The sequence below is a fragment of the Aspergillus nidulans genome, chromosome VI, assembly GCF_000011425.1.
Source record: "Aspergillus nidulans FGSC A4 chromosome VI".
Taxonomy (NCBI): Eukaryota; Fungi; Ascomycota; class Eurotiomycetes; order Eurotiales; family Aspergillaceae; genus Aspergillus; species Aspergillus nidulans.
This window is the reverse complement of record NC_066262.1, coordinates 110,816-133,886: the sequence shown is the minus strand read 5'-3', so window position 1 is coordinate 133,886 and position 23,071 is coordinate 110,816. Positions and strand designations below refer to the sequence as shown.

The 23,071-nt window shown below is 48.0% G+C and overlaps 6 protein-coding genes across 6 annotated transcripts, besides 1 other annotated feature; 4 read left to right on the top strand and 2 right to left on the bottom strand.

The window, feature by feature from the left end:
* Positions 1-23,071: part of a sequence feature (contig 1.170 861..216503(-1)) that runs on past both edges of the window.
* Positions 1,136-10,666, top strand: ANIA_09200 (uncharacterized protein; the record flags this gene model as incomplete). The annotated part of the gene is made up of 3 exons (XM_677377.1): positions 1,136-1,430; positions 1,481-9,295; positions 9,351-10,666. 3 exons carry the CDS (start codon positions 1,136-1,138, stop codon positions 10,664-10,666), a joined length of 9,426 nt encoding a protein of 3,141 aa, XP_682469.1.
* Positions 12,067-12,467, bottom strand: ANIA_09201 (uncharacterized protein; the record flags this gene model as incomplete). Its single annotated transcript, XM_677378.1, has 2 exons — positions 12,067-12,163; positions 12,223-12,467. 2 exons carry the CDS (start codon positions 12,465-12,467, stop codon positions 12,067-12,069), a joined length of 342 nt encoding a protein of 113 aa, XP_682470.1.
* Positions 13,648-14,304, top strand: ANIA_09202 (RNase H1/viroplasmin domain-containing protein; the record flags this gene model as incomplete). The annotated part of the gene is made up of 4 exons (XM_677379.1): positions 13,648-13,715; positions 13,765-13,980; positions 14,027-14,232; positions 14,282-14,304. 4 exons carry the CDS (start codon positions 13,648-13,650, stop codon positions 14,302-14,304), a joined length of 513 nt encoding a protein of 170 aa, XP_682471.1.
* Positions 15,176-15,400, bottom strand: ANIA_11644 (uncharacterized protein; the record flags this gene model as incomplete). The annotated part of the gene is made up of 2 exons (XM_050612388.1): positions 15,176-15,208; positions 15,317-15,400. The coding sequence occupies 2 exons, from the start codon at positions 15,398-15,400 to the stop codon at positions 15,176-15,178; spliced, it is 117 nt and encodes a 38-aa protein (XP_050468316.1).
* Positions 17,311-19,092, top strand: ANIA_09203 (uncharacterized protein; the record flags this gene model as incomplete). Its single annotated transcript, XM_677380.1, has 1 exon — positions 17,311-19,092. One exon carries the CDS (start codon positions 17,311-17,313, stop codon positions 19,090-19,092), a length of 1,782 nt encoding a protein of 593 aa, XP_682472.1.
* ANIA_09204 (protein ngn6) lies at positions 21,622-22,215 on the top strand (the record flags this gene model as incomplete). The annotated part of the gene is made up of 1 exon (XM_677381.1): positions 21,622-22,215. The coding sequence occupies one exon, from the start codon at positions 21,622-21,624 to the stop codon at positions 22,213-22,215; it is 594 nt and encodes a 197-aa protein (XP_682473.1).

The window sequence follows — 23,071 nt, the reverse complement described above, 5'->3', positions numbered from 1 at the left end:
TGTATTGAGTTATTGCTTCGTTGTAGCTTAAGGACCCAAACATGTGGTGATGCTATACAACCAATCACTCATGGCATAGTTGTTTGGTTTTGCTGCAGAAATAAATAAAAGAAAAATCATCATAACCTATCCTGCTAGCTGGATGGGTGTTACTAATAATAAGAAACTACGAGGTGCTATAAGAAATCCCTTTGTGGTATAACTAGACTTAATGTATGTTTGCTACTGTCAGCATGGCTAGTCAAACCTGATTGCATATTCTTGTACAAATGCACAGTAGAACCAGAAAGAATGGCCTCGAATAGTGAATATATTCTCAGTACTTATTTGTATACATAGTCAGCAACAGTAACTAGATTGACGATCATGGACATTCACAATGGTCGCGGGTTTCCTGGAACGCGTCCGGAGTGCAGCACAAGCCACCGCAATATTAGAGAAAAGTGTCTAACATGGTGACACATGCTATAAGATTTATAATCTGCTATTTGGTGAGATGGCTGCCGTTAAATGAAGAGCAAATGACCAAACTGCCTTATACAACTGTACATTGCCAATTAGGGCAGCCCTTCAATATCCTATCTCCACAAACAAATTCCTCCAGCAAGCGAGGTGTCTGGATTTGCCCAGCGCTACGGAACCAAAAGTAGTAGCTGCGCAGTTCCAATCATGTCAGGCAAATATTTTCCTCTTGATGGCGTTTGCGGCGCAAGTGTCTAGCATTATCAACTGCCTTGCCTGCACTACCAACACCCACAACGCTGCCACCGCGGCTGCATGCAGCATTAAGGCAAACTTAAGAGACTTACAAGGTTTACACCAGTAATATCCTACTATTAGCACACTCCAACACACTCAGTCAAATAATGTGTGTTTGAAAACTCTGCCTTTGACTTGGGGTATATGAAGCCAGAGTGAATGATTATCGCTGCTGCGTAAGCATCGCTTTCTTTCAGGTACCAGCCATGTCAACTTATTTATTCTCAGCACTCCCATCTTGACATTTATTTTGATTACCTTCAACTCAGATTTCTTAGCAACACATCGCTAGTCTAAAGCATCACAGTTTAACTTAACTGCTCCACTGAGGCGATCTTTATTCACACATCTTTGGTCCAAGCATTATCATTGCAATATGCCTGCTCCCTTCATGGTGTCTACCATAGATGCGAGCTTGTATTTGTTCCATCATGTTTTCTTTCCATCCAAGCTCCCTCAGGGGGATGACTACGACACCAACTGTGAGCTTATCCTTATTGACTCTGTGATACATTCCTTGAAAGAGTTCAGGACCCTCGTGCCCAAGCATCATCGCCAGGTGGTGGACCCAGTCATCGCAATGGTCGCTCGCCTGAGAGGAATTCACGGATCCCACGGTGACATGAGCGAAGGAAGACTCAAGGAGGCTTTTCAGAAGCTGGACGATGAAGGTATAAGTCCGGCTCCGTAACATAATTTCTGGGTGACCAACCAGTTATAGGAGGCATATTGCCTATTCACGTCCGCTGCCAGAACGCCGCTATCCTGATGACCAGGGACGAGAAGGTGATATATGTGGAGGTCTTTGAGTTGTCTCCTCAGAACGAAGCGGTCTATTCAACAGCTGGTCGTTTGCAACGTCAGTTTCCTGGACCGTCTTTCATGCTGGACCGGGCCACCTTCAATGCTCCAGGTTTTCAGGATACTCTCGCGAACACACTCTACACAATGAGCCACCAGTCTGCCCCTGGAACCAAATCAAGGGTAAAAAAAGCTGGTCAGGAGCACGATGAAGAAAGGGATACAACCGATCCGAAGATGGTGACAGAGTTCTTAGTGGCCTTCCTGCGTCCCTACGCCACCATATTTGACGGTCTGCAAATCCAGAAGAATACCCGTGAAGAGGTGCTCTGGCTCGACACCAGGCTTCCCTGGCGGCGGTCCCCTTTGTGGCTCCTTGTCCGTGTGGCTCTTCAGCTGAACCTTCAAAGGCTATGCCGTCGTCATGAGATATCAGATGATATTTACAAGCACTACATGGTGTATTACATGGGTTCAGTTCTGAACGTTTGTCTTGAAGAAGCCATGTCAGACGAACAGTATTATGTCATGACAGCGAAAATCGCCCGTCGATTGTGCAAGCTTGATTTATCACACCTTCCTGCATGGTTTCCGTTCGTTCAAACTGTCCTCAAAAAGGCGAACCGTTCCATCCAAAAAAGCTGGGGCGAAATCATAGACCAGACTGGTTCTCGGCTTGGTAAAGAATATCCGGGGAAGCTGAACTTTGAAGAGGATGTTTACCACTCGCTGCCTGACCTTGATAAGTGGCTTGAAGGCCTTGAAGAGCGACGACATTGCTTAAGTTCGGCTGATTTCCAACCACGTACGGACTTATTGGAATTCGATAAGGCAAAATTACCGTTACCTCTTCGGACTGACGACACTGACTACAATCTCCTGAATCTTGCAGCCTTCGAAGACTGGGTTGAGTTCAACCTTGACAGTTGGCTTCAGGTGCACATCAGCGATGAAGACACCTGCCAGCAGTTGCACGATTTGATCAAGAATTATTATCATGTTGCATTCCCTCAGTACTCTTCCAACCCAGAAGCAGTATCAGTTATGCTGCTTACTATCCTAGAGCTGTGGATTGCTTGCGACAAATCGGCTGTTATACTTCACCCGTTACTTAGTGACTACGATACTTGCGTCCCGATGGAACTATTCGAGGTGCTTTTGTTACCATATCGATCCCAGATGGAGAGACTGGCTCGTGCAGAAGACTATATGGAGCAACGTCGACAGCGCCTTCGCTTTCCTGAATCTTCCATCTTTGAAGATTTTGGCACGCGGTCCTGCTTTTCTGTCAGATTTTTCGATAAGTCCATTGAGCACCAGGATTTACTAGCCGAGATAGAAGATCACGCTGAACGTGAGAGGACGAAGAAAAAGCTTGAGCTGCGCCAAAAGCATCAGAGGTACCAGGAACTCTACGCCCTCGCCGGTCAGAGGGAATGCACGTATTATGAAGTTATCCCTGACTCACGATTCGATCATACAGAATCGCGCCACAGTCCTAATTGCCAACGCTGTGCGTACACCAGAGAGGCAGATTCAATCCAAATTGGTATCCACGAATGGCCCTTACCTACAAATCCTCTGAAAGCAAAGACTACGGTGTTTGAGTTGAACGTTCCTCAACCTTTTGCATCATGGCGCGACACGACAGTATTCTTCCTTCTCAACGTTTTGCAGCTGGATTATTCTTCTAAGGGTAACCCGCGGGCTAGGCATCAACCTAAAGATTATAGTGGTCTGTCAGCCTTTTTCGCGTCAACCAACTATTCCCGGAGAATTGGCCTCCTCTCAGAGGTCAAGCCTCATGTCAAGACACACAGATATAAGAAGAAGATTATCGATGTAACTGAAAGTGATGTCTGCCTAGCGAACGGGTTGGTCCTTCGCTACTTCGACCACGGAACCGATTGTTTCGTCACTCAATTCATGGCCACCAACAAAACCGCATCCTCGTGCACTTACAAGTTGCCGAGACGTAGCTCAGACTTACAGATGTTTCTATTCCGGCCAGCACATAGCAGAAACGGGCCTTCACCTAACACTGTTATTGGGTCACAGGATAGTTGCCCGCTTGATATCTCGTTAGAGGAGTATAAGGCACTTTGTTCGATGCCGCTCGGCGTAGAAATACAGTGGCAAAACATCCTACGGCAGCTGGCTATGCCGTCTGTCGTATTCAAGAAGGACGAGACTTGCTTCTTCATCCTACAGATTATCCGCCAAGCTGGAACGTCAACCAAGGACTCTGTTCTGCGAGCAGGGCACGTCATCCTAGATGATGATAGGTTTACAACTGCCCTGCTGGGTGAGATCAACAATACTGCAGCTAGAATCAAAGAAAATTGGGAGTCAGCACAGGAGCTCGGCGTACTGGTGATTCTCACGCAAAGAATTCTAGCCCTTTCAGCCTCTACCGAGGTTCGAGATCTATGTCGGGCACAGCTCTCAAGTCTCCGTACCGCAAGCTTTAAGTTGATCACACTTGTCAGGGAACAAGCGGGCCATTCGGACACTGATAGGCACCGGAACGATTTGATCGCACGGGCAACTTACCTCGCACTGATCTGCGTCACCACCTTTGATGCTGAAAGTCCTGTTGTGCAGCAAATCCTAGAGGATGAGCTGAACGCCTCAGTTTGGATCCAATGCTGTATGATGATCCACGACAGAAAGGGCCTTCTCGACATGACTGCTGGTTCTTTGTCGCAGATCCTATACCATCGTTGGCAGATCGTCTCTTACCGCTGCTACCGTGACCTGGCACACAACATAGTCCATAAGAAGTGTCCAGCAATGGATCTCGCCATTAGGGAGGCATGGGCTGCCTACCATCCAGAGTTCCCTTGGTCAGTTGCTCCTGGGGGTGGTAACCACTGGTTAGTAACTGGTGACCAGAGCCTGCAGGTGCATTACAATGTGCTTACTGGCGAACTACTCATCAACGGCCAACCATTGGCACGACTACCCGCAGAGTATGAGCGCCACAGAACATACAGGACTCTATTTGGGCAATCCGCTATGGATGTAATGCCCAGTGGAATCCCAGGGATGCGTTTCTCTGGACAGAGGAAGCATATGAGGCAAACAATACATCTGGGGAAAGAATCAGCTCCTGGTTTGAATGGGTTTGACCTCTGCGTTCGGACAATCAATGAGGACGACCAGGCCCGAGAATTCGTACCGTTCAGACTTCTCGATGGCGCTCTTCCGGTTGACTTCGTTCAGAATTACGCCCACTGGTATGATGTTGATGGCGGGTACGTGGAATTCTGCCCAGTGAAGGAACCCTGGCAATCATCAAGCTCCCACTGGCGCTTGGAACGAAAACGCCCTGGACAAAACGGCTGGTGTCTTGTGAATGGCGCAATTTCTTTGGTCAATAATTGGAGTTATACGGCTAAATTTCTTTCCAGCATTTTGCAACCGATTGAGGAACCTTCGAGAGTGCATTACAAGTTCCATACCTCAACGTCCTCGCTAGAAATTGATGTTCCCCGCCTCAGGTTGAGCTTTACTCTCCAGTCAGGGGATTCAGTGATTCGATCTCGTCAATATCGGGGCATGTTTATTGATCCGGATCAGTCACTGGGTACTCTCATTGGCTTGCGGAGTAAACTTGTCCTTCTCCATGAGAACGACAACAGCCGAAAGGTTCTCATTCCTGATGGTGCTGTAAATTGGGCAAGAGATGGAAAACATGTTGCTGTGAACATTGGGTGGCAGCACGGCTCTAAACTTCATGTATATTCGGTGGATAACCAACTTGGTCGCTTGGTTGACAACGGGAGTCTGCATAGCAAACTCATGCTATGCTACCTACATGCTGTCACATCGTTCTGCCTGCCAGATGTATTGACTAAGAAGACAGGTACCGAACAGGCTCTGTCTGTCCTTCGTTCAGCATCGATGCGGTCTTTCATCCAACTGGCAGAAGACGAAATTTCACTTCTGGTTAATATTGCACGCCTGACCACTGTGAGACAGTACTATCCGGACAATGAACGCGTGATGCAAAGCATTGGATGGCAGAATCTGGGCTCTTTGGCCCACCATGATGAATTTCGTGAGCAGGTTCAGGCTATACTTGACCAGGACAGCACTATGAGGATGTTCTACCCGCACTCAAAGCGATATGGGGCCATTCTACCGTTTTCCAACCATGATCTCCTGCAACGTAATCGAATTAGATCATCGGTATTCCGTATCACTGGCTTTGGAGCGGAGGATCATACAACAGCCTTTGATGTCCAGTATACGGAACGTGGTCGGAATTATCAATCAGAGGATTTCTCCCGCGTGTTTTGTCTGTGCAAAACCATCCATGAGGGAACCTTTCATTCAGCCCTGCTAATAGACCACCAGCATCGGCTCTCAGAGATTTGGAAATTTCTCTGTCAGTCAGACGAGGTTTACGGCCCCGATGTGGTGGTCGATAAGGAAAGGCTCAAGTATGATGCAACCTGGTTATTGAACCCAGTCGACTTCGTCTCGGCTCATTGGTGCAGCATCCATGAGGTACTTCGCCAAGGGCCTGCTCAACTAAACAGATATCAGGTCATGATCTGGGTCTCAGCGATGGCATTTTCCAATAAGATTCCAATGGCTGTGCTGGAGACTTTTGCTGCCTTCTATGTTATACGGGCCATGGACTGCTGTAGGCCGCCACCCAGAAGCTCATTCCAGCCAACCAAAGGGTATGTGCTAAATGAAACCGTACTTAAGTGCCAGATGCAGTCAGTCCTGCGGGATGAAACGCCAGAGTCATCACTTGTTCCCAAAAAAAAAGAGACTTATCGCGCGTTCAGGCGACGCATCGAACAAGAGAGATTGAAGAATAGGGCACAAGCGCTCAACAGCCTAATCGCGCGCTTGCGTTCCCAATGGCCAACGGCAGCACCCGTAACTCCCAGTAGCCAGGAAGTTCCAAGTTGCGATGATTATTACCACATGCAGCAAGCTATGGCCATGGTACACAGATGCTTTTCTGAATGGTTTAACAATAGAGAACTCCGAGAGTACTTAACTATGGTCACTTCTGTGATTTCCAGTCAACATGTCCAGATCATGGCAGTGCCCTCGCCACAGTTCTCTACACCAGCCGTTCCTCTTCTGCGAAAACGCGGGTTTATCTCCATTGAAGACGTGCTCGATCAGTCTCTTGGCGCGCCACCAGTTCTGCCGACAAAGCCGCCAGGTTTAATGGACCTATTGTATGTTGATTCCACACCCATAGGGCCTGCACCGCGTCTTGTACCACTGATTACGGCATTGGGCTCACAAGCAAGGTCCGGCTATGAAAGCCGATACGTCGAACAGCTCCGGGACAGCGCCAAGTCACTCCAAGGCATCAGGCAGGCGGATCAGGTTACCTTACCGGAAGAGGAGCTAAGAAACGTCATCAATGGTTATCTCACGCGCTGTGAGGAGCATTACAAGGAGATGCATAGAGCTATATTTGCGAGGATGACATTTTCCGGTGTGGGATCTAAAGAAAACCCGGTTTATCTTGCCACTTTGAAGACAATAATCACTATCGACATGGGTCCAAGGTTCTCGACAGAGCTCTTCCTTCAACAACTGACGCGAAAGAAGTGGAATCAGATCTCCCCGCGCTGGAAAGCCTGCTTCATAGCCTACGGGATTTCCATCACGGCCTTCCAGCGAGCTAAGCGGCTGGTTAGCCTGGTCGGTCATCGAGAAGAACTGGTCCGGGAGCTCCAAACTCCGGGGCACTCTAACTGGGATCCCTACGAATTTCCAGAGTCGCTGTTACTGGAGATTGAGAATGGAATCCTGATCAGGGATGTCCAGGAGCAAATTGCCCGACAGTTAAGGAACATACAGCCCGGGCATAACGCCGTGATGCAGCTTAACATGGGCGAGGGCAAGTCATCAGTCATTGTTCCTATCGTAGTCACTGCGCTTGCAAATGGCTCATGTCTGGTCTATGTGCTCGTCCCAAAGCCACAATCTCGCCAGATGTTTCAAATGTTAGTTTCCAAGCTCGGTGGACTGCTGGGACGCCGCGTATACTGCTTGCCCGTAACACGCTCACTCAGCATAGGTGAGAAAGAAGCATCAGAGATGGAGAGTATGTGTTTGGAATGCATGGAGAATGGTGGTGTCCTACTAGTTCAGCCTGAACACATACTGTCATTGAAGCTTATGTGTCAAGAGTGCTTTCTCACTGGGAGAGACGCAGTTGGCCGTCGTCTGCAGAGAATACTTCAACTCTTTCGGAAGTCCTCGCGTGCTGTGGTAGATGAAAGTGATGAAAACTTCAGCGTCAAGTTTGAGTTGATTTATACCATGGGTTCTCAACGCGCCTTGGAGCTCAGTCCGCAGAGATGGACCCTAATCCAAAAGCTACTTGGTCTAGTACAGAGATTTGCCCCAGCTGTCAAAGCCAAGTTTCCTCTCTCGATTGAGATCCATGGTCAACAACAGGGGCGCTTCCCTCGAATACGGCTACTCCACGAAAATGCGGCAGTGGATCTGTTAAGGCAGATTGCTAATCACATATGCAACAACGGCATTGAGTCGCTGCCTATATCCAGGCAGCCAGAGGCGACGAGAAGGGCAATTCTCTCCTACATTGTCAATATCGAACTGTCAGCCGAGGAAATTGCTGCCGTTGAAGGTGACAGTGCGGCCAGCTTTTGGACCACCAGTACCAAGGAACCCCTTCTTCTGTTGAGGGGCCTCCTTGCTGGTGGCGTTCTAACTTCCTGCCTCAGTCAGAAAAGATGGAGGGTCAATTATGGTCCTGATGGCTCCAGGAAACCGCGAACAAAGCTTTCTGTTCCGTACCGTGCCAAAGACAACCCAGCGCCACGGTCTGAATTCAGTCATCCTGATGTTGTTATCGTATTGACGTGCTTGAGCTATTACTACGCTGGGCTCAGTAATGAAGATCTAGTCGCAGCCTTCCATCATTTACTCAAGTCTGACCAGGCCGACACAGAGTACCAGGCTTGGGTAGATGATGCACCTGACCTGTCGGATGCATACCGCCAGTTAGGTGGTATAAACCTCCAAGACCGACATCTGTGTGTAGAGCGGGTTTTCCCAAGATTGCGATTCTCTAAAGGGGCCATCGACTATCTACTCGCTCATCTTGTTTTTCCTAAGGAGATGAAAGAATTCCCATACAAGATATCCGCGTCGGGATGGGATATCGGCGAGATCAACTCACTTCCAACTGCAGGCTTCAGTGGAACAAACGATTCTCGGGTCACGCTTCCCTTGAGGGTAACGCAACTCGACCTCCCTGAGCAAAATCACACCAATGCTCTGGTGCTTGAATACCTCCTACGACCGGAGAACTCGGTTGTCCCTATTTCAGCGCGCAATGAAAGGGAGCCCAAATCAGACGCGGAAATTCTGCTTGACCTGGTTGTGAGTCTGAATCCACGCACACAAGTTGTTCTTGACGTGGGTGCCCAGATACTGGAGTTGACAAACCTCGAGGTGGCTAAGACCTGGTTGAAAATGGCCCCTGACGAGGAACGGGCACAAGCCGTTGTTTATGTCAGTGACGCTGACGAGCTCTGCGTTGTTGACCGCACTGGGCTCGTCGAACCGCTGCAAATCTCGCCCTTTGCAAAGCAGCTGGAGGCGTGCCTTGTGTTCCTAGATGAGGCCCATACAAGAGGTATTGATTTGAAACTGCCTCAGCACTATAGAGCTGCTGTAACTCTTGGAGCAGGTCTAACAAAAGACAAACTAGTGCAAGGTAAGACCACCAAGGTTAGCGTCAGGCAAAAACTGCTTACTGATCACTTATACAGCATGCATGAGGATGAGGAAATTGGGAAAGGGGCAGTCTGTTGTTTTCTGCGTCCCTCAGGAGATCGAAACGAAGATCCTCTCCATCGTTGAAAAACCCAGCGGGCACGACATCAATGTATCAGACGTGCTCCGATGGGCGATCTCTGAGACGTGGGCCGATATGCAGCGTACTATACCGTTATGGGCAATCCAGGGAGAACGTTTTGAGCGCCAAAGCAATCTATGGAACAGGGCCCGTCGTGATGGTGAGACTCAGATGACTCAAACCCTAGCAGAGGAATTTCTTGAACCAGAATCCCAGTCCATCGAACAGCGATATAGGCCCCATTCTGACCAAGACACGCCGCCGTTTACCCTATCCAATAATGACGACAATGACAACATCCGTCTTATCCGAGAGAGGTGCCGCGAGTTCAAAGACATAAACTTCCAATCCACACAACTACAGGAAGAACAGGAACGGCAACTGGCGCCAGAAGTTGAGCAGGAACGACAGGTCCAAAGGCCACCTGCAGCGACCCCAGAGGATCACTTTATTCACCCCGACTTGCGTTACTTTGTGGCAACTGGAATATTAAAGGAAGGATCAAACGCATTCATGCCCGCGTTTCAGGCGCTGGACGATACTTCAGCGGCGAATTACTTGAACGTGTCCGAGTTTGCCGAGCACTCGGACGTGCCTGAGCCCACCTCCGGCCTGCTTGTCACAGGGGATTTCGTCCGGACAGTTCGGGTACCCAAGTCACCGTCATCGACCATGGACGATTACCAACGTCCCGTCCAATGGGTGCTCACAGGCATCGCCCGTCCTTCCTCCGAAGGGGGTAGAAAGACTGTGAAGCACATGATAGTCATAAGCCCTTATGAAGCAAACGAACTTCACTCTGAGATTTTGAAGTCCAAGACGGTCATGATACATTTATATGCGCCGCGTCAGAACAGCAACTTCTCGGCCCTCGATAAACTCGACCTATACACTGTACCGCAGGCGGATTGTGCTGTTTTGGACATACCAGCCGCGGTTAGGATACAGCTGAATCTCTTTGCGGGTCAGCTCTATATCTCCTCTATTGGCGAATATCATGAGATATGCAACTTTCTTGGAATCGCATATTACGCTGCACCAGAGGGTCTGAGCCTGGCCCCAGACGGATTTATACTGACACCTAACAAGACTAAGTTCACCAAAAGTCCGCTTAAGTTCCTGAAGGTACTCATGTCGCAAATTAGAAAGGACGGACAAGAGATTGACAAAACACACATTGGGAAGTTGTTGGATGGGAAGTTGTTGACCCTGACTGATTTTGAAGGTTGAGAATATTTACTAGCTTTCAATGTTGGACCATCCTGCCGTGTCTGGACCGATTATTCTACATAGCCTTCTGTATCCAGATTTTTAGTCTAATTCATATGTTCTACAATGTTGCGGACCAATGATTACTTGCCGTGAACAGAGCTGCTGGCCTGCGGATAGCAAGCCGGGTTCTGGAAACAAGGCCCGAACAGAAACAGAAAGGATGTGCAATAGGGCAAATTTATCGACTCTCCATATAGCATGGGCGGAAGCAAAATATGCTTGAGCTTCATGAGAGGAACAGATATTATTGATGCGCGAACGCTCGGATCGCTAATCAGCCATTATTCGCCGTTGAAAACGCGGTATAGGATAATTGAACTATCTTCCCTATCCCAATACCGCAAAACGTCCTGCCTAACAAGAGTGCGATGCATGATAGAAAGGTACACCACATCCTTCGGAATTATGGGAGTGGCGGCTCTGATGAGTAGACATTACGGGACTCCCGCATATAAACATCTGCCGTGCAATCAGCTGACAGACTGGTATCTTCCCGCAAATGATGGAGAACTTTTTTTTTTATATCTCAGAGGTGAATACTAAGTCAAGTTGGTCATGCATGCTCAGGCTTCCTGTTGATTCTAGTTCACCAAACAATCTTATAGACGCATCCGTTACCCATCCAGCTAAGCACGACACAGGTCTAAATTTCTTATTACTTTTTCAAAAAATGCCAGCTTCAACTCCAAATCCCGTTCAAGTCCATCGCCTGTCTGAAAGTTATCTCGAAGACATTTATAAACAGCGTCCTTAAAGTGCGTGCCCGTTCGAAATCCCAGGTTAGCAATTTCGCGTCGAGTCAGCCTGGTACAAAAAACCCTGCTGGTCAAATGTCTGTCTTCCTGCTTCATTTTATCGAAGTATGAATTAATAGGTCGCCACGTTCCAATCTCGAAAAGGACCATACCAATGCTGTAAATGTCGTATAGCAGCCTGTGTCCTGGCGTATCCTGTCCTTAATAACTAGGATGCTGGTAAAGCTCAAGGTCGTCGGTGCGGGACTGTCGGCCAGATATGCCTTTTTCTTGAGGTCAAGAAAAAGCAAAGCCCATGATATGTGGGTCGCTAACAGACCAGGAAGCGCCATCCGGGAGGAAGTATACTATGTGGCTGCTAATGCTCTTGAGATGCCAGCCCAATTGGAAGAACTGAAGAAATCCGCGCGCAATTATTTGCGCGTGCTCGAATCTTTCCCCCAAAGATGGTAGGAATCGTTTGAACTGTTCCATCGAGGGGTAATCGTGCAATGATACAGGATTATGGTCGCCGCCTGAAGGGCTCAACGGCAAGCTGAAGGCGAAGCCAATGCGAGGGGGCTGAAGGTGTCTTTGATCAACAAGGCCAACACATTCAAAAAATCAGGTACTGCGTTTTGTGTTTGTGTAGTCTTTGAGTATCTGCACAAGCCTGTTCGCTTGTTCGTAACGGGCCTTGCCCATCTCTCCTGCGGCCGCGCTATTCAGAAGTACTCGCCATTCGATGAGAGTTTGCTTGCCACGTGCTCGACTAAGCACCTGTCAGAATCTGAAGCCCGAATAATATCGTCGGGCAGGGCAAATATGTTGGTAGTAGCCGGGTACGTGTTGCCAGTTACAGTCGGAGCGACAGTTTCCATATCCTCCTCCAGGCGGAGGCGGGCTAATCGTGCCGGTACAGCTATAGACTCGTAGGAGCCTAACGTGGCAGTCTCAATAGCAGTCAGTGCCTCGCGGCGATGGGGCCAGCTTGTTCCCAATATGGCGAGCTTCATTGCGGCCATTTCGCCCTTTGGTTACGCACCGACAACAGAACGAATTTCCTGCACGCCCAAATATTCACAGGCTTTATGTTTATGGGCGCAGCCATTTCCCTCTGGCTCGTAAGAGCTTGGAAGATATCAGAGTTGCAAAAGACTGGTGCGGGTAAACCTCCCCTCGAAAGGGAAGCCGTGATCAGGGACGATGATGCGTAAGGGACAGGACGTTTAGCGGAGATTTTATTGTGGCGAGCAAGGCATGAACTACTAAGGGATTGATCATGGTAAAGGTATAAACATACAAGCAACTTGATAAGTCATCCAATCTTAAGTCTTAATAAAGGCATTTCCGGAAGTGGCTAGCCAGACGCTCCGGGAAATATATAGTGGGACTTTCAAACAATAGGATTAAAAGTCAACAGATAAATTTGTTCCGGAATAAGGGACCAGAAACGGACTAGGCAATGTAGATGGTGATATTCTGATATAATAGTCAAAAGCGTCAGAGTGCAGATGTGCGGGGAAGAATCTTACGCAGCGTGTAATATATTCCTTAAATCTTACCCTAACACTACCCTCCTGCATGAGTGTAAGGCAGATTTAGAATTGTTTGCTGAAGTGGCACCACTTATTTCGGGCAATTCCAAGCCAGTACTATATTTATATATTAATAAAATAGACCTGGCTGCCTTGTTATTTAAAAGTGATACCATTCTAAGTAGTGGGTGAGTTCAGCTAAGATTTGTAACGATTAAGCAGGCCCCTATATCCGTTAAAGTCTACTTTTTCGGCAGCGCCCTCGCTTGTTACCAAATAAGGAAGTAAGTTTGTCGTGATTTTTAGATTCCTGAAGGAGTATGGCGCCGCCGCCATGTACAGGAAGCCATCAAAAGTACAGTCACATTGCGATTTCACCTACCCCGCTTGGAAGTAGTGACGTGGCTGTAGATGGCGAATATCCCTTGATTTCTGTACATAATGATGCCGCGATAGCATTTATCTCGTTGTTTTAGGTACGCCTGGAGGCTCAGAACAATAGCATCGGATTTGTTTTTGAGCTCTATTAAATCCTGGGGTGAGGATCCTCCACCTTGCAGGCGTCCTGCGAGAGCTATTCTTCTGTCAAAGGTCAAGTTTCACCGATTTAGAGTCTGACTCTCCTCGCGTTGCTGCGGACTCCGATTGTTGGTTTCTTCGATATACGATGTCACCAAAAAACTATTATGCGATCTACAAAGGCCGCGTAGACCGACCTACTATAGTGTCTTCTTGGTATGTAATACCAACCTATGAGGCAAATGTGTTAATCATGATTCCCCAGGGCTCAGGCGCACCCTAGGGTTAAGGAATATAACGGCGCGGATCATGAGGGTTTTGATACTCTTGAAGAAGCGCGCAACTCCATGCAGAAAAGGGGTTTCAGCGAGTATAGCGAGGTCATCAAAGGCAATCAAGCTAGTAAGACTGTTCCCCGGTCAACAGAAAGGTTTTATGCGGTAGCGTATGGAAAATCCACTGGGGTATTCAAGGACTACAAGTATGCACTTCGTTGACTGCGCTTGAAATCCTCTGACATGATGCAGAGATGTCAGGAAAGCTACCGATTATTTCGAGTCAGCATGCCATCAGCGGTTCAACACCCAGGATGAGGCTGAGGAGTTCATTGAGCAGTGGAGACTTGCCTGTAGTGAGGTTTGGCAGAGGGAAATAAGAGAAAAACTACAAAATGGATGGTTACTCAACGACCTGAGTTTCAATACTGAGTCGATCCTGAAGAAGGAGGATGAAGGTAATGCCGGGGAGAATTTGACCACAATGATATATGATCTGAATATCAGGTCCAGTCCTTCATAGGCGGTAGGTGGCCGCTCGATAACCAAGTGTGGTACTTCGAGATGTTCCGGCTCGCTCGTCGAGCGTACCGTATCTCCTCCCTGCAGCAATCTCAACATAGTATTTATTTCCATCACCCTTTGTCTTCAGCTGTCTATCTCCTGGTTCCTTCTTATGTTTTTCTTTTGCCCGGAACGACCGAAACAGAGGGTATAATCCAGGCCGCTCCTACAATGGCTGAACTCCATCTCAGGACCAGAGTCATCGACACTACCTTTATCTGCCTGATTTCATTTGCATGGCGCCACGACAAACCATGACGCTCTGTCCACGAAAACACAAGCGGTACAGTCGTCTGTATGTACCTGGACCAGAGCCGGGTTTTTGACCCATCCCTCAAGATGGTTTAAGTACCTTGTGCGTTTGCTGTTTCAGTAGTTTCAGCTGGTGTTAGACTGGGTGCGTGGACCATTTTTTTTTCCGTCTGTAAGTCTTCAGGCTTGTGGAATTTGCTTCCTATAGAGAAGGTTAGCTGCTTGGAATCTATGAGTGCGGAATTGCCGCCATATACGGCGGTCAACAAACCCTAATTCCGACGTGGGTCTCCCCAACGCTTGGTTCTAAGATACTAGAAAATCTCTTTCCGGAGAATGTACACGCAGAAAGGCCCGGTGGGACTTGTATAGATGTTGACGACCTGGTCCAATCGGGGACCCACTATTGCTGTGTTGGAAGAGACAATAGCTGGGTAGGGTGCAGGGAAGCTCCGGCTTGTGCCAGGAAAGGGATAACCCAGCTCAAAATCTGATTTGTCCGGCTAGTACTTCAGCCATATCCCAACGCTGTCGCTTCGCGCTGTTTACAATGAACCGCTAGATTCGCTGGAACGAAATCGCAATCTAGTAGGATGCAGCACCAACCTTGATCGCAAGCTAAACAGTAGCCTTAACATCTCGTCGAATGCCAGTCATCAATGAGAAATTGTATAACGCAACAGAACGAAAATGAGCCGCCAGTACCTTGAGTAATCTCGTACTTACTTGGGCGGCTAGATGGCAGAAGGCCGGCAGGATCATCCGCAGCTGGGTGCTATTCCGGTGCGTGGTGACGCGATGGGGATCCATGTGGGCTATATGACGTACAGGTCGATATGCATTTGTTAATTATACTCCGTATTTAATACTGCCTGGTATTTATACACTGGCTAAAGCTGTTCAAAAGGTGCAATTCGTCCGCGGCCTCTTTTTTGAGGTATGACAATGACAAGCGCGGGTTGCGCGGGCTGATTATCAAACTCTGCCGAGACAATTGGACAGTATTCATGAGCATGACGTTGCGCAGACTTTCTTATCTGGATACAGTCGGGGCCAACCTTGTCCATATCACGCCTTTTACGGCGGTTGGCACCGTACCGGTGAGGATCGTGGCCAACTTTCAACCCTTCCACATAGCAGATGACATGAAAAGGAACCTCAAGCGGGGTGCCTGGAAAGCGCAAGGATTCGAACAGCGTTGGGATGTGTGCGCCACATAGATCTATACTGCTAGCCCACAGTAGTATCATTGTACGGAGTATGTACTGTGGAATGAAGACAGGAGCAAGGGGCGCTGAATAGGGTTATCCGTAGATACGTAGTCCGTCTGGGAAGCTCTGGAGAGTCATGAGTATTTGCAAGATAAGGATATGTACGCGTACATAATACCTAGCGCACACTTGGGTGATGAGACCAGCTTTCATCAGGTGTGCTTGTCTACGTTCTGAGACAGGCTTACGTACTCTGTACCTTGCATACCCACCTACGCCTACCTTACAGGAAAATGTAAAATCCAGTAAGTAGGGGCGCGCTGATTTATCCCTTGTAGGCGTATCGTACAGTCCTTCAAGGTCCAATAAAACGGCTTCTGAGCTCCCATAGCCACTCACAGAGTATCACTTGCAACTCCAGGGCAATACATAAGCCAGAGTGCTTTACTAACAGTTGACCTTAAACAAACACTGAAGACCAGAACATCGCCAAGACTCAGAAGAGCTGCCTACTGAGTCAGAAGATCGGAAATCCGCCCACACGGGTTTCCCACACCACAATCCTCCCACACTATCCCCACAAATTAGAGGCACCGTACTGTGGCACGCCGTTCCACTTTTTCTCAAAAATTTGACTCCATTAGTGATTAGTAGATTGGTATAGTTTTACATGAGATCCGAGACTATGTCCATTGTTGTAGACTGTTGGCTAATTTCAGTTGTAGATGGATAGTTGTAGGCAAGTATAAGTTGTAGGCAAGTATACTTGCCTACCCTAGACCTCGAACTCGTCTTGGGCTCGTAATTTGGTCTAAGAATAGCTCAGGCGGGCCGACAACGGCTTGCCGAACTCGCCTTCATTAGAACGTCATCCCGAGCCCGTGATTTTGTTGCCAGTCCGACTCCATCATACAATATGCGCAACTCCTAGGCTATCCATAATGATCTTCAACACGAGGCACACTAGCGAGTTTAGAGTTATCACACTCTGTCGTGGGACCGGCCCGAATCCGGAATTACATTGTGCCCTAATTTCTTCCCTTATCAGCATTAATAAAAAAAAATTGGTACCGGCAAGCGCTCTGAATGCTCTTGGAACAGCCTGCCCCTAGACTCGGAACTGATGCGTGTAGCAAACAGGGATTGGTATTATATCTATTTTCCTGGCGAACAGCAGAACCTTTACCCACCAAGCTTGAGGAACGGATTTCGCTTGGCGGGTTCTGTCCACACGCCGCTTACGAAGTTTCAGCCACATTTGTCGTGGATGACGCGCAATTCTTAGACGGGAAATATGGCTCTGCTTCGGTGCTAGTTCCAAGGTTGAGGCGTAGTCCGTGACGAGTCCATACAGACAGCTTTAAGTATGATCATTATGGGGCCGTAGGCATTTTACGTGGTTATAAATTGAGGTCCTCTTGCTTTTCTTCGACGGCCACTTCGCTCGTTACCATCTCACCTCCAATTCATTCGTTTACGGGTATTTCGTTTGCTCTTTGATATTTCGAAATGCGCCATACGCGCAACACCATCTTCGCGATGGCCACTGTCGGTGCCGCCAGCGCAAAGTCTATGGGTGACGTCTGTACCGTCTCGCACGTCCGATCCATCCTCCCGACGAATGGCACCCTCCTCGGTATCGACTTGCTTCCCTCCCTGACCACCGCCAGCGTGTACAATGCCAGTTCGGCTTCAAGCTCCTCGGCCTCGGCTGGAGGCATGGCAATGGGCGGCTCTTCGTCTTCCTACGACTATTGTAACGTGACGGTTGCGTACACTCACACCGGCAAGAACGACAAGGTGGTTGTCAAGTATGCCTTCCCTAGTCCCAGCGAGTTCAAAAACCGGTTCTACGTCGCAGGTGGTGGCGGTTACTCGCTGTCTAGCGATGCTACCGGCGGACTTCAGTACGGTGCCGTGTCCGGCGCTACCGATGCTGGGTACGACGCATTTGACTACTCGTTCGACGAAGTTGTTCTCTACGGCAATGGGAGCATCAACTGGGACGCTACATACATGTTCTCATACCAGGCTCTTGGCGAAATGACCAAGCTTGGAAAAGCCCTGACTCGCGGTTTCTACGGCAAGTCGTCCGACGCTAAGGTGTACACTTACTACGAGGGATGCTCCGACGGTGGCCGTGAGGGTATGAGCCAAGTTCAGCGGTACGGAGACGAATATGATGGTGCTATCACCGGTGCCCCGGCTTTCCGTCACTCGCAGCAGCAAGTCAACCATCTTTTCCCAGCGGAGGTTGAGTATACCCTTGACTACTACCCACCCCCCTGTGAGCTCGCCAAGATTGTCAACGCGACCATCGAGGCTTGTGACCCGCTTGATGGACGTACTGACGGTGTAATCTCCCGTACGGATCTCTGCATGCTGAACTTCGACCTTTCCTCTGTTATCGGAGAGTCGTATTACTGCGCTGAGCAGAACTACACCTCCCTCGGCTTCGGCTTCAGCAAGCGCGCCGATGGAAGCACAACCAGCTACCAGCCTGCCCAGAATGGCACTGTTAGTAAGGAGGGTGTCGCTGTTGCGCAGGCTATCTATAACGGTTTGCACAGCACCAGCGGCGAACGTGCTTACCTCTCCTGGCAGATTGGTTCTGAGCTCTCTGACGCTGATACCACCTACAACTCTGACACCGGAAAGTGGGAGCTTACTATTCAGTCAACTGGAGGCGTCTTCGTGGCCAAGATGGTGGAGCTTCTTCAATTGGACAACCTCGAGAGCCTGGAAAACACCACCTACGACACTCTGATCCAGTGGATGGAGACCGGTATGGTCCGGTACTTGGACTCCCTGCAGACCACTCTCCCCGACCTTACCACCTTCCAGAGCAGCGGGGGTAAGCTTCTTCACTACCACGGCGAATCCGACCCCTCAGTCCCCGCTGCGAGCTCGGTCCACTACTGGCAGGCGGTGCGCAGTATCATGTACTCAGACGTTTCATACAAGAAGAGCCTTGAGGAAATGCAGGACTGGTACCAGTTTTATCTTATCCCCGGTGCTGCCCACTGCGGTTCAAACTCCTTGCAGCCCGGCCCCTACCCAGAGAATAACATGGAAATCATGATCGACTGGGTCGAGAATGGTGTCAAGCCATCTCGTCTCAATGCCACGGTCAGCTCCGGTACCTATGAAGGTGAGACTCAGATGCTCTGCCAGTGGCCCAAGCGCCCCCTGTGGAAGGATAACAGCGACGACTTCGAGTGTGTGAGCGATGCGAAGTCGATCGAGACTTGGACCTACTCTTTCCCAGCCTTCAAGGTGCCTGTTTACTAAACAGTGCTCGTAACGTATTTCACAAGCGAGCAGTGCACACAAGAAAGTGGTACACCTCCATATTCCAAATGAACTGGTGTCTTTTCACACTCGGATATCTCAACAAGTCAGTTTCGAGATGTATAAGTATATATTTAGTCTATTTAGGTAGCATCTATTTAGGCATTAGAGATTTTGTCCTGCTTTAAAATCTATCTGAGTATTATTGATTATGATATATTTCTGGTATAAAAAGACGCCATTTTATATGGAATACGGTGGTGCACCACTCGCTTGTATGCGCTGCTCGCTTGTGAAATACGTTAAGATTCGTCTGACGTCAGGAAATGCGAAAATCCGTCTCATTGTCAATATATCACGTCGAACGTGTACTTTAGTATAACAAGCTTATATCCTTATACATAAAGGATATGTATATATCTCAGTAGTCGGAATGTATTCGCAGTCTCTCTCGCACACCGTGCGGACTGCTCAACAGATCTCGTATATTCATTGCTAACGGCACTGTATTCGGAAAGCCAAATACTTTAGAAGCACGCGTGAAATAAATGAATAAATTGTCGAATATTAACCTATAGTTTGGATGCAGTGTTAATAGAGAGTTAGTGCTAGGTACATTTCTGATGATTTTAGTCCGGTAGTGGCCAGTTTATATTCATATAGCACCTTAACTGTAATACTAAGATGACAAATGCAGTCATAGTATTTCTATTACCTACAATGCTAGAGGCAACGTGTATCTACTATGAAGTCGGTTACATGCCTATCATTCTATACACAACTAGCCGGGATGAATGTTGGCAATCCTGTCTAGATCGACCACGCAAGCAGGAACTACGGAGAAATTACCTGATCCTACCCTAATTGTGGGCAGAGTACGTCTTGCCGCCCCCGATGATTTATTCTGAGTAGATTTACTCAGGATCTGATCCTGATCGCTTCCCACATCTCTCCTCAGCTAGAAACTCGGTTTTCCGGGTCTCTCTTAGTAGCTCTAATCAGCGGTAGATCATGACCTGTCCGGGCCTGTTAGAGTCAGTCTGTTCAGCCCTGGATTGTGGTGAGTATGGGAGAATGTTGATCGTTTCGTTATGGGCGAAAACGGAAAGCTATGTTTAGCGGCGGGCTTCATGAAATCGAGATATTGGGATAGCCCCGCAACAGTCCGACGAACAGGGGATCCGACTCGACTAATTGAGGATAACTAAAATCTCCAGACCAGTAGTACTCCATTCTGTTGTCAGACAGGCAATTATCACGTCTTCACAGCCTATGTTGAAGTGTATATAGACAGGGTAATAGTAGCGATCTACAGATGAGTAAACCGGAAAATGTTCGTAGCATGAAGAGCTTCCTGCCATCACTTTTGAAGAGATATCCAAACAATCCTTCAATACCAATTCAAACCCCTTCTTAGTCGATCCCCATTACTCGTCTCAGTTGGAGAATAGAGTCCAGGCATATGATGAAATCTCACAAACATTATAGCCTAATAAGACGAGTCTATGCAGAATAGGTATTGGCAGTTGACCCGTGGGTTGCCCAAGAACCCGCGCGGATTAACGGGTTGGGTATGGGTCTTGCCCTCGACATCCACGGCTTTTGTCATAGTTCCCACTCAGCCAGAAAGGGCTAACACTCTGGATAGTTACGTTCTGGCTAATATACTTGTCGTCATATATTTAGCAGTAGATCTGGAATATACAGTTACTCCCGTGTATATTTCTCTGAAGATTGATTAGAGCCTGGGGCAGATACCACGCATATTTCTACATAGTGATCGAGTTCTTTAAACCCAGCTAGTGAAATGTGAAACTTACAGCTAGAGACACTTACAAAGTCAAACTGGTAATTGAATGACAATGTTCAGGCGATGGGCGGGTAAGATTGGCCCACTCTCCCTTCACTCGGCCCAGTGGTTTGCTCAGCTTACTAGAACCAGTAATATAGTGTAACCGTTAATGAAGGCTGTACCTATGCATAGAGCTTTCGCCGGCCGAGTAGAAAGAAAATGTTAAGTAACAAGCCCAAGAAAATAGGTGTACTCGATTGGTGACAGCAAAACCAAGCCAATCACCGATCAGCAGTCAACAATCGATGCCGGGTCTGACTTCTGAGACAGCCGGCCGGGCCTAGCATCTCTTGGCCACATTGATTAATCTGTGGCTTCCTTAGTGAGAGTCCATTGCCGATTATAGTGCGTATCACTGTGACTTATCTCTACTCAAATCATAAGCCGTCCTAGGAGTGTTGGAACTATGAGCAGAGTCCCTGTTCCACAAAGGAGAAGAGAAAGGCTGTAATCCCTGATAGCATCAGCTCTATAACGGGCTGAACTGGAAGCACGCTTTTCCAGTTTGTATATTATATGCGTTGGTAAACTGAAGGATTGCCGCTATCACAAGGTTGCAGCGCTAACAGGCGGGCACCTAATCTGGACCCCGGTCGCTTACCAGGTTATATAAACCAGCGGTACGTGTTGACAGTAGTATTTTACTCAAATAATCTGAAATCCCTGCACTTATCATCATGAGCCCAGAACTCTTTCATTTCAACTCCAAACGTCTTGTCTACCGAGCTCCCGAGTTTAACGAAGCGGACAAGAGGTTCATTCACAGCCAGATCGTCAATGATCCCACCGTTCAAACAATGAGCAGCGAACGCCTGAAACGGCCCGTGCCTGAAAAAGCCGCTGAAGATTTTCTCAAGTTGATTCAAGACTCATTGTTGGGGGTGATAATCTGCCTGCCTGCTTCCGACAAGGATTCAAACCCTGTGCCTATCGGCCACTTGAACGTCTTCCGCACTTCCCCTTCTCACACCGATCATCACCGCTGCGCTTCCCTCGGGATTTCGCTTGCGCCTGAATATAGGGGTCAAGGGTACGGCGGAGAGGCCATTAATTGGGCTCTGGATTGGGCATTTCAGCACGCAGGCCTGCACCGGGTTAATCTACAGGCCTTTTCGTACAACCAAAATGCGCTGAAGCTGTACAGGAAGCTGGGATTCGTGGAGGAGGGAAGAGAGCGCGAATGTATTTATCAGTATCGAGCATGGCATGACATTGTTTCATTTTCGATGTTGGAACACGAGTGGGAGTTGCTGAGAAACTCAAATCAATGAATGCAAATTCGTCATTCTCCTCAAATGGCCATGGTTTCTTTGTTGTGAGGCTCAGCTGCACTCCTATACATCGCTCTATACAACTTAGACCGGGGCTTACAGCCTATGTTTTCTTTTTCTTTTCTTTTCTTTTTTTTTTTCAACTCAAACAACTGCTCCGTAGAAAATACAAGCTGTCGAACACATTTCATATGACATTGCCGCCTTCTAGGTCAGATAGAGGGCACCGAGATAAAGGCTCTCCTAGAATGTACTCTAGCCCTCCCTTGACACAAAGTGATCATAAGCTCCCTCGCAACTTTAAATATCCTCATCATCCAACACTGTCCCCAACTATAACCAAGGATATCTCTGCAGCAGGTAACCGCCTATCCTGAAAAGGATATAAATGTACCTTGACATTATTGTAAACATCAACCATTTTTTTTAGGGATGTATAATATATAGATTCGCATCAGTTATGGTATTAGTGCAAGAATAACCAACTCATTATTGAATCCACAGGCTAGGTTGCAGATATAAGTTATTAGTTTTGACCACTTTTTATCATTCGAGCATCAGAATTTCAGCGATTGTGCAGATGAACGTGCATGGTACATATGGGGAGGTAGACAAACTGTATGTGGCAAGCATTAGCTACTGCACTAGCTGGGATACGTCACAATTGCTGGGTCGATTATATCAGCGAAATCTGGCTAATAGACGACTATGCCTGTTTTTCTTTCTATTGTTTTCGCCCACTTGCTCTTCACAGCGTTGAGGTTTGTGCGTGCGATTTAAAGGTGTATTATAATTATATGGCTGTCTATACGAAGGAATATGACAGAGGCTTGCGTGGCTTTCTCCAGTAGATGGC